The sequence below is a fragment of the Argiope bruennichi genome, chromosome 8 (assembly GCF_947563725.1).
Source record: "Argiope bruennichi chromosome 8, qqArgBrue1.1, whole genome shotgun sequence".
Lineage (NCBI taxonomy): Eukaryota > Metazoa > Arthropoda > Arachnida > Araneae > Araneidae > Argiope > Argiope bruennichi.
The window spans coordinates 70463059-70475250 of NC_079158.1; the positions used below are offsets into that span (position 1 = coordinate 70463059).

General features: G+C 35.9%; 1 protein-coding gene across 2 annotated transcripts in view; it reads right to left on the minus strand.

The window, feature by feature from the left end:
* The window catches only part of LOC129981119 (uncharacterized), a 472677-nt gene that overhangs the window by 24981 nt on the left and 435504 nt on the right, over positions 1-12192 (minus strand). For both annotated transcript variants that reach the window (XM_056091801.1, XM_056091800.1), the window contains 2 exons: positions 10568-10680; positions 7488-7713 (listed from right to left, as the gene is read on the minus strand). In XM_056091801.1, the coding sequence (XP_055947776.1) occupies positions 7488-7713; positions 10568-10680 (339 nt within the window). The remainder of the gene's footprint in view (positions 1-7487; positions 7714-10567; positions 10681-12192) is intronic.

Consider the following 12192-nt stretch of genomic DNA (forward strand, 5'->3'; position numbering starts at 1 on the left):
AATAAACTTAAATTAAGAAATAACTTATTAATTTTTCAATCAAATGTTCTAAATTAGAAAGAAATTGATATCCACTTATTTTTAAAAATTACTACTTAAATAGACATGGATAAAATACGAATATTATCTTTGAATAAAGAAAATAAAAACACTAATAGTGAAAAAAATTTAATTTAAAAGAATTATTTATGTATTTAACGAACGAAAACTACACACATTTTCGTGCCGTCAGCACGATGTGGTTGCTATTGCTTGTGAGATAAAACCAACTGGAAAGGTCCTCCCTAAACCCTCCAATAAAGGTCTGATTTCCCACCCCCATCTTATAATTGCAGACTCTGGAAAAGAAAATGAATATCTTGCATAGCAGTGGCGAAAAAAGTCGCGAAATGTAGATCTTTGTCGTAAAACTAGCATTTTTACTGAATATATCATGCAAATACGTATTTAAGATTTTTTTCTGACTGACAAACTAAAATTTGACATAAAATTATAGTTGTAATCACAAGATTATGCACCAAATTTCATTTATTTAAGTCATTTAGTTCACGAATTACTGGTTTGAGATGCATGCAAAAGTACAGACCGATAGACGATCAATCCTTTGAAAGATTTGATTCAAAATTTGATAACAATCTATATTTTAGATTCTAAACCTGAGTATCAAAATTTATCTGTTTAGTTATTTGCTTTTGGGAATTATCGAGTTCACTTGAAATCGAATAGACGGACCGACAGACTTCTTGTTAATAATTCTTGACCAAGATTTTATAGAAATCTACAAATTTGATCACGAGTCCATATGCAAAATTTCAGCATTCTAGTTCAATGCGTTTTTTGAATTCAAGGGGATTAGGGATTCACCGAAATCAGGAGTTCTAATATTTTGGTGATAATATTACCTACCTTCCTCTATACTTCGTATGCGAGAAAATAAAAAGTTAAAAAAATCCCTGCATTTAAGTTTGAAAGCCTTAATGATTTAATATTAAAAAAATGAAGGATGCGATGAAAGCTTATAAGCCAGTTAACAGATACGCTACACGAGCAATTGCTTTTGTATTGTGATCATGTTACTGGGCTGTGAACCACAAGGTCCCAGGTTCTATCCTCGCTCATCGCAATCCGCCACATTGGTGACCTCGGACGATGAACATTCAACCTTCATACAGCTGTTGTGGCGTCATCTACCCACAGCAAACCAAAGTCATCAGATTCACTTGACACAGCAACAGCAACCACTCACCCACACATGCTCACCATAACGCTTGGCGCTACTCAAATGGGTACAGGCACATTAGAATCAATAGCTAAAACATCACCACTCAACAGCCATATCGTTTGTCTCACCTCCGACTCACTGGAGGGAGAGTCTGTGATGAAAGCTCATAAGCCAGTCAACAGCTACGCTACACGAGCAATTGCTTTTGTATTGTGGTCATGTTACTGGGCTGCGAACCATAAGGTCCCAGGTTCTATCCTCGTTCGGGTACGGGTGTCCCAATCCCGAGGTACCCAGGGATCTTTTAATCTTTTCCTCTCCCCTTCCCCCCTTTTCTCTCTTCTTATTCCCCCCTGCCCTTCTCTATACTTCATCCTTCCATCCCTCGACGGTAAGCGAGGGAGCTCTCCATGAGAAGCGGTTGCCGCTCTGTTTGCTTCTTGCTTCTCATGGACAGCCAAAACCCCACGTGTTGGCCGTGCGTGGCAACCCATTAGACGGGTGGTACATTTCGGTCTCCGATGTATCAATCGGCCGGTATCCCAGGCACATAACTGGTCTGCTTAAGGGGATCAAGCGAAGGGGTCACTCCTTGGGCTTGGCGTTAAGGGTGGTCACTGTCCCCGGGAGTGACTCCCAGCGTATAGGTTCTGACTAGCATCATGGCAAGTGCCGAGGTTGGCAATCACCAAAGCCGGTAACTACCATCCCTTGTAGGGCTCCGTGGTGGGTGGTGCCGTTGGAGCCTGAATCTTCTCAAATGTCGCATGGCTCTTAATGTTTATACTGATTGTAATGCTTATTTTAAATTTTTCGTTATTGCATCTGAACAAAGTTCATTGAAAAAAGTATCTCCACTGTTGATACATAAAGCAATTATTGGAATTGTAGGTGAAGTAAAAACTATCAAAAAATTAAACAACGGGAATCTGTTAATTGAAATAAAAAACAAACAGCAATCTCAAAACATAATGAAATTGAAGCAAATTGGAGAAATACCCGTCACTGTTACTGCACACCGTTCACTTAACCAAACCAAGGGTGTAATCTCGGAGAAAGAGTTCCAGAGAGACCTTGAAGCAGACATTTTGGAAAACTTGAGAGAACAGAAAGTAATTGATGTTCAAAGAATAAGTATCAAGAAAAATAACCAAAAAATTCCTACCAAACATCTGATCTTAACTTTTAATACACCAGTCTTACCAAAATCTGTGCAAATAGCCTACATAATCTGTCCAGTTAAGCCATATATCCCAAATCCACTCCGTTGCTTCAAATGCCAGAAATTCGGACACACAATAACAGCTTGCAAAGGGACCAGAGAAATTTGTGCCCGTTGCTCTCTCCCAGATCATAAAAGTGATAACTGCTCTGCTCTAACGCCGAAATGCTCAAACTGCAATGGCGAACATCCATCTTATTTCAGATCATGTCCAAAATTTAAAATAGAAAAAGAAATACAAACAATAAAAATTACAAAAAACATATCTTTTCCCGAAGCTAGGAAAATTGTAATGGACAGAATGCCCAAACCAGGTGTCTCTTTCTCGGAAGCTCTAACAACCAATATTATACCTTCAGCACAAACAAGTCAGCAAAATTCTCAAACTAATGCAACTGCTATAGGCACTCCCCTAATGAACATAACCCAAACCGCTAATAACGATATGGTAACCATAAAACGAAGTGACTGGTTAGCTCTGCTCGAAATAAAAAAAGCATTTGAGAAAGCTTCATCATCTGCTCCCACTTGTCAAACCATTTCAAACCAGCCTGTTAGGCAAATAGATCAACGACCTTCTACCTCTACCTCAGTTGGCAATAATGACCCTCAAAATACTGCAATAGCACCTCCTGAGACAACTTCATTAAATATGGAAATAACGTCACTACAAATTGCATCTATTCCGAAAACATCTTCATTCTCGGAGAAGGATTCAACTGTGAAACCTCGTGTCAAAAACGCTCGTGATTCTAGAAAGCACGAGAAAGATAGTGATCTGGCTCCAAAACTTAAAGAAAAACACTCAGCTAAACGTGCGCGAGCTCTTGCCGCAAAGAGAGGACAAGATATTTCTAGCCCTTCTCGAAGCGGTCCCCTGACAAAAGAAGACTTTTTAAAAATTCCTCCTGATAAAACAGACGGAAAAACTAACAGTGTCAAAGATGATACTGATGCCCTGCTTAAAGTCCATCCATCTGATGATGATATGTCCGTTAGCGACGCTGAAGATAAAGATTTATCTTCCTAGTTTTTTTTTTTTTTTTTTTTTTTTCCTTTAGGCGGCTTTCCTTTTTCTTTTCCTTCAGTGCTTGTCGTCATGGCCACTCTTATTTCCTGGAATTGTCGTGGTTTCCTAAATAAATCATCAGAACTTAAAGATCTCATCAACAAACATAATCCCGCCTGTATTGCTCTCCAAGAAACATACCTCAAGACGGATAAACACAATATCCGATATTATAAAATGTTCTCCAAACATTATATTCATAATCGAACTTCAGGTGGCGTTGCTATCCTTGCAGCTGACCACGTTCCCTCAATGCCTATTAACCTGAACACAAATCTGCAAGCTGTTGCTATTCAAATCCAGATGCATTCTCTGATTACTGTTTGCAGCCTTTACTTACCTCCAAATGAACGTGTTATTCAATCTGAACTCAATAATCTTATTTCACAGCTTCCGTCACCATTCATAATTTTGGGCGATTTCAATGGCCATAGTCCTTTTTGGGGTAGTCCCGATTCCAATCCCCGTGGTTTGCAAATTGAGCAACTACTTACAGACCACAATTTATGCCTATTAAATTCAGATGAAAAGACTCATTTTCATCTCCCTACAAGAACCTTTCATTCAGTTGATTTAGCAGTTTGCTCTCCATCTCTTTTGCCATTCTTTAATTTAACAGTTGATAATGACTTGTATAATAGTGACCATTTCCCTCTGATTGCCTCAGACAATAGGTGCAACCCGAACAATCACTCCCATCCATCCAAATACATCCTAAATGCAGCAAATTGGCAAAAATTCACCATTTTAGCTAATATACAACCCGATATAATCCAATCCTCCACCATAGATGATGCACTAGATTATATAGTTGATGTTATAATTGAGGCAGCAAATAATTCAATCCCGAAATCATCCGGTAAACGAAAAAAGCAAAACAAACCTTGGTGGGACGACGAATGCAAACAAGCATACAAAGCACAACGGAAAGCATGGGGCATCTTCCGAAGATATCCAACAGCGTCGAACTTTATTTATTTTAAAAAGACTAGAGCAGTTTCGAGGAGAATACAACGTCGAAAACGAAGGCTTTCATGGCAAAAGTTTGTATCCAGTATCAGCTCTAAGATTTCAAGCCATGAGCTATGGAAAAAGGTAAAGAGGGCATCGGGTATTTCTACATCAAGCTACACTTCTTTTTTAATTCATAATGGAGTAACATTATCATCCACTAAAGACATAGCAAATTCTATTGCTTCGACCTTGGCACTTACATCTAGCAGCCAGAATTATCCTCTTCCAATTTTAAATTATAAAAGAAAAGCTGAAGATCAAAAACTAAAATTTTATTCCCGAGCTGATTTACCCTATAATTGCAATTTTACTTTCTCCGAATTTCAGTCATGTCTCGCCAGTGCCCGTGACTCTTCACCGGGGCCCGACAATATTAACTATTCCATGATTAAAAATTTGACAGTCGAATCCCAAAAAGCTTTACTGTTATTGTACAACCGTATTTGGAATGAGCAGTACTTCCCTACTCTCTGGCAGCAAGCTATAGTAATCCCGATATTAAAACCTGGAAAAGATCCTAAAAACCCAGAAAATTACCGTCCAATTGCTTTAACATGTTGTATGTGTAAGCTCTTAGAAAAAATGATTAATCGAAGACTCGTTTACCATTTGGAGACTAATCATTTCCTTCATCCTCATCAAAGTGGTTTTAGGAAATCTCGGTGTACTCTTGATAACCTACTCGCATTAGAAACCGATATTCGTCTGGCCTTTTTACAAGGGAAACATCTGGTTGCGATATTTTTTGACATTGAAAAAGCGTATGATCGGACTTGGAGATTCGGTATTTTAAAGGATTTACATGACCACGGATTAAGGGGCAACTTACCCATTTTTATTCAAAATTTTTTAAAATTGAGGAAGTTTCGTGTTAAAGTAGAATCTGAATACTCTGATTATTTTATTCAGGAAGAGGGAGTTCCTCAAGGTAGTATTTTAAGTGTGACTCTTTTTATTTTAAAAATTAATAATATTTTAAAACAACTTCCCCCTTCTGTGAAAGGTTACTTATATGTTGACGACCTGTACATCTCCTGTACAGGGATGCACATGAATTTTATAGAGAGACAGTTGCAGACTGCTGTAAATAATATAACACAATGGTGCAATGCCAATATTTTTACCATTTCGGCTTCAAAAACTACTGGTATCCACTTTTGTCGAAAAAGAAATCTACACATGGATCCTGAAATAAAACTAAATGAAATAATTATACCATTCAAAAATGAAGTTAAATTTCTAGGTATTACCTTTGATAAGAAGCTTACTTTTCTCCCTCACGTAAAAATATTGCGTAAAAAATGTGAAAAAGCATTAAACATAATAAAAGTTTTGTCAACTACGGCTTGGGGAGCAGATCGACCATCCATGCTTAAAATATACAAAGCTCTCGTTCTATCCAAGCTCGATTATGGTTGTGTTATTTACGGGTCAGCCAGAAAAACAGTTCTACAGAAATTGGACCCTGTTCACCATAATGCTCTCAGACTATGTTCAGGAGCTTTTAGGACCTCTCCAGTTCAGAGCCTATATGTTGATTGCTTTGAGACTTCCCTTGAATTTAGGCGAGAAATACTATCTCTGCACTATTATTTTAGAACTGAATCAAATACACAACATCCTTTTCATAATTTTAAACTCCGGCCATTCTTAACTCGAATACAAGAAGCACGAAAATTTTTTATACCTGTATATTTTACTAGAATTCATAATATTCTCAAGGACCTAAATCTACTTCACCTGCATGCAACACCCCAACTGGACAACATTTTTCCTCCATGGGCAATTCCCAATATACAATACTTAAATCCATTTGAAGGGTTTACCAAATCTGACACTTCAGATTCTATTTATAGAAAAATTTTTAATGAACATAGGCATCACTATAATGATTATATTGCAATATACACAGATGGATCAAAAACATGTGATAGTGTCTCATTTGCTGTGGTTTTCCAAAACGCAGTCTTTTCGTTTAAAATCAATGCTTCTTGTTCAGTTTTCACAGCAGAGATAAGTGCTGTTCTTTTTGCCCTAGAAAAAATATCCGACAGTCTGCAAGATAAATATATAATTTACACCGATTCATTAAGTGTTTTACAGTCTCTAAAATCATCTCATTATCATTCAAAAAATCATCCTTTGGTCTTAAAGATTTTAAACCTATTTAATAGACTTTCCTCTCGTGGATTTACTATTTTATTAAGTTGGGTGCCTTCTCATGTAGGTATTGGGGGCAACGAGAAGGCGGACAGTGCCGCCAAATCGGCTACTTCTACAGCAAATATTAGTATCCCTGTGAGTGATTTAAAAAAACACATATCTTTGCTCTACCTCTCAAAATGGCAGACTCAATGGGATCTGTTAACTGAAAACAAACTTCATAGTGTTAAACCTCGTGTTGAACATTGGCCATGCCTTCCAAATAGAAAAGCAGACACTATCTTAACCCGTTTGCGGATAGGTCATACCAGATTCACCCATCGCCATCTACTTTTTGGAGAAGCGGCACCAATGTGCTCTCAATGCAATTGCACCATGTCTGTTTACCATATTCTCAGTGAATGTCCAAATTTTAGTACTCAACGTTTATATCATTTTAACAACTCCACATTTTCACATTTGCTTGATAGAATACCACATGCCAATCTTTTTGTTTTTTTGAAATCAGTAGGTTTTTACCCCCATATTTAAGTAATCTTCATCTTTTTCATTCTTTTTTTTTTACATTGCTTTTTAAAGTTGAAATTATATTTTAAATCCTAAAATAAATACAGTTTGGCGCAGCTTAGTCAATACCATGGCTCTTGTGCCAATAAAATCCAAAAAAATCCAAAAATCCAAATCTATCCTCGTTCATCGCAATCCGCCACAAGGAAAATGATTGGGGTTCATTTTTTTACTTTCTTTAGTTTCGAATCAAAATTATTTCTGAATAAGTCAGAAACCTGAATTCTTACCACAACCAAGAACTTCTGGCCAATCTTCGATGGTAAGCCCCGCTTGACAGCATTGCCGAGCATATTCCTTGGCAGTCTTGCAGAAGGCAGCCTTTGGTTCTCCACTATGGATAGCGTCAAAACTGCAGGCATCGATGAATATTTCGATGTCTACCAGTGGGTAACACGCTTCGAAAATTGGATTTTCGAGTTTTTCGCAGATAGGGATTGGCTCCTCTATTTTAGGCTACATAGAAGTCAAGAAAAGAAAATTATAAGACAACAGAATCAAAATTCCATTAAATAGATTGATATAATGTATATTAGAACAGGAATAGACCTTGAATCAAATATATCGAAGTTCGATGTTGGCAGTATCCAATGAAATGATGCATGTAGACAAATGAAAGCTAACATAAACAGTAAAATTTCTATTTAACTGTCATTCGTTTAAATGTCGGATTCTACATTTGTTATCATTCAAAAATATCAACAAAGATATATTTAAAATTGTCCAAGGATTACCCTATTATACAAGGCTGTAAGTGAAGGTACAGCATGGTGGTGGAAATTGATTATGACATTATTTTTAGTGAGACTAACACTGAAAACGAAGAAACGAATAATTATGAAGGATCAATTCTGAAGGCCGCCGGGATAGCTTGGTTGGTAGAGTGTTGGATTCGTGTACCCTGGGTTGCGAGTTCGAACAACATCGGCCGAAGACTCCCCGCGTGTACGGTGGCTGGCGAGCGTATAAATCTATTGTGGTCACAAAGTCCTCCATGTCGAGAGTAATACCACTGGGGGTACTGGATCAGGGTGATCGTTCTCTGATTCAGGTCTAAATTACGATCTGGGGTGAGTGAATGAAGTCCGCCCCGTAAAAAGGATAGTGACATGTGTGTAGTTAATTTGTGCTCTTGGTCCTAGATGGCGCTACTGAAAAACAAGAGACGTACCCTTTGTTTAAAATCACTGACTTCTTAAGTCAGTGGGCTTGTCTATGACAAGTGCCATTAGAAATGGCAACAGACGACAATTGAACAGGATCAATTCTTCAATAAACAGACAGACTTTTAGCCATCCAGAAGCAAAAATTATCTTATCAAAGTTCATTTACTCGCTTGAAATAAAAGAGGAGATAATTTTAAGAAGAGTTAAATTTATATGAATACTGAAAGGTTCGAAATGCCTATTCAATGAAATTACGGCGGGTGCCTGTGACGTCTCGTTAACACTGAGAAATATCTTCCTTTTTTTAATATTTTTTTTATTAAATGTTATTCATTGAATCCCGCGGTGCGTGCTTTGTTCGCTACAGACGTAGCCTATATGGGTTTGAAGAAATTTATTTTTGAGAAATCTCAAAGGATGTCTCAGCACACATTTACTTATAGAAATTAAGAAAGGTTCACTTTTGTAAAAAAATGGCTGGATTGAGGAGCTAGGAAATTTTTCTTATATTTGGAGGAGAAACTTGAGCGTTCCAATATTCTGACATACCTAAGCTTATAATATTATTAATATCTTATTTCTAAGATCATTTTAACATATTTCGGTTACTTACTGCTATTATACTGAAATTTATATTGATCATTTTATAAGTTCAAGTACAATGTATGCATTATTCGCTTTTAAAATATTATTTCAATTTTCTTATCAATATTTCTATTCAATATCAATTCTTATAAATATTATATTTTTTTAACAATATTACGTGACTAAGTAGCATTAGCTTATTTTAAATACGCACACTGTAATTCGTTAGACCCAGTTTCGAACAATGAAGGCTATTCGAAATTTTATTGTACTCTGTACGAATGAAATAAAAATAAAAAACTATTATATTACGAAAATTCAAAAAGCAGCATCTCATTCGCTGAAAATCAACATTAGAATTAACTTCACTACCTCAATACAAATCTAGCCAACAATGTATAACCTTTCTAGCAGCATTATGATAAAAAGAATAAAGCAGTTCTTTGGAATACCGCAAATCTAAAAAATGCCAAGGTAGGAATAAAAAATATTATCATTTTGGCTGAGACACTAAATAATTTTCTTTGAGTCCCCTTCCCTTGTGTTTTTCGAACATCCAATGGCAGGCAGTAACAAAGGCAGTACTGCCGATAATTGTCACTGTGAAAAACAACTACTACCGATATGAATTACATTTTTTTTGTCGTGTGACTATTTAAGCCAAATATTGTGCAGTAGCTGCTGAGGGTAAAGACCCCTGAGCACCCGAGGGCAGAAGTCTGACTTCTAGCTCAAATGAAGATAGCCCACACGCACTCGCTTGCACAACCCCTTTTTACAGGGGGCTCATTCACGCACCTCACAAAGAGAACACAAGGAAGAGAACAACCATGCATGAACCAGGACTCGAACCCGAGACGCCTAGATCACGGAGAAGACGCGCTACCCCTAGGCCAGGACGTCCGCATATGAATCACATAATAGTAATAATATAATAATTATTGCATCAAGCTTTTTACTATTAGTTTGCGACAGATGCAAACACTTTAAATTGACAAAATGTTGCATGATTACATATGGTTTAAAAACAAACAAACCTAGTGGAATTTTTGCAGGAAATTAATATTCTTTACAAAACATTAAGATATCATCAAGTTAATAGGCCAAAAATAATTGTTTGTGTAGATAAATTTCTAACGGGTAGTATATGCATGAAGACTATTTTAAAGAATCAGGAATACTGATATTCTATTATTAATGAACAAACAATGTTGTATAGATCATATAAAATTCCAATAAAATAATCTAGCAGCATTTAAATCGATTGGAAACAGCAATTATTATAATATTAAATGCATTTTCGAAACTTTTTAATTTATTGAAGTTTTGTCAATTATTTCTGATTTTCAAATGTATTGGTGTGAATTGTTTTTTATTTAGCAGTCAGTTTTGCTGATTTTGATTTAAAATATTTCGTAGGTTAATATTAAGCAGTTTTATTTTGGAAAGCTTTCTTATTTTATTATCATTTATGGCCCTTTTATCCAATTAATTTAAGATTTTTAAAAATAAAATCCCAGTGCTGAAGAATAGTAATATGAGGAAATCCGTACACTTACCAGCTCTTTCATAGATTTTTCACATTCTTTCGGATCGCCATCGACTTGGTTGTCACAGACAAATTTATGGAGGGGCTTATTTTTTTCGTCCTCCCTTTTCTTATTGCAGTTTCCTTGTAAAAAATAATTTTATTAGCTTTAGTTCATTAACAGACGAAGTAAGAATAGGCAAATGGCATGGGGAATCAGCTATTCATTCTTATTAACAAGAAAAACTTACCAAATCTGCATTTTATAAAAGCAGGAATTTGTTATATAAGTTCTTGCTTTTGTAAAATCTTAATTACAAATACCCGTAATTTATTTTCCTATTAAATTCACTGGTTCAACAAGAATTAGAGATCACGGCCGTAAAGAGCATTCAATAGAGGCTGGTATTATTCTTTAACATTATATAAATGGGTAGCCTTTTGGATTTTTTTTTTACTGAGAGAAGACCCACTTTTGTATAAAACATAAAAAAGATTGCAGATGTAGAAAATATTAAATTGTTAAAAATTTGAAAACTATTAAACTCAATCCTCCAGCAGCTCTTAAGAGCTAATATTGAGCACTTAAATAGTAAGGTACAACACGCATATAGATACAATGGATGTCGCTTAATGTGATCACGGTTAATGTTACCATTTGTTTTATATTATCAAAAATCTTTGATCCCGAAACGAAAATTCAAATATACCCAAAAATATTCGTTTCGTGACCACTACATCGTTTATCAATATTTGAAGTAGAGAAATAACTGATTCTTCATTTTCAGCAAGGGATCTGGGAATTATTTTTACCATAGAAAGAATTTATATTCCTTTTTCTGGACAGTGGGTCAAAGTCAGTGGGCTTGTCTATGACAAGTGCCATTAGAAACAACAACAACTTGAGGTTTGACTGACAAATAGTAAGTACAAATTATAATTCTACCACACCATCGTCAAGTCCGAATAAACAGAAAGATCTATCATTATTATTAATAATAAGGGTAATGTGATTCTGTCCACCCCCCTTGCCTCTCACCCACTCTCTTTATTCACAGCATCGGAGGCAGGAACCTGAGATAGAGTTTTAGGGTCATCAACAACTGAGGCACAATCTCTAATGTAGGAAACACGTCCCAACTTTTGAGTAGAGGTAGCTCGACTTCACAATATTGTTACACTCGTCACGAAATCCAGAACTCAGCCAACTGATAATCTATTTCTTATCCATGCACTTCTAATGATGGGTGTAACTGATATAAGTTTTATTTTCTACCTACGCTTTTAATTGGCATCTCTCCCTAAAACAATGGTAGACTAAAGATTTGACTATAGTAATGAATTTCTTTGATGTGCTCCAGCTGATTTTTCTTTTGGGATTTTATTCCAAAAGGAACATAAATGCTAGCCAATTTTTCTTGAGAAACCTAATACCATTACACAGTGTCTTAGGCTTATATCTCAGGTGCTTCACGAGGCTTTGAAAAATCGGTGATGACAACTTTCCATATATAATAGGTCAGTCTTTGACTTTTGAAGTTGGCTAGATATATTAGATCTAGCTGGATTAAAACGACCATCGTTTGATGTAAGTTAATGGTAGATGGTTATTTAGAAAAGTATATTTTAATAGAAAAACCTGTGTTACAGTATAAA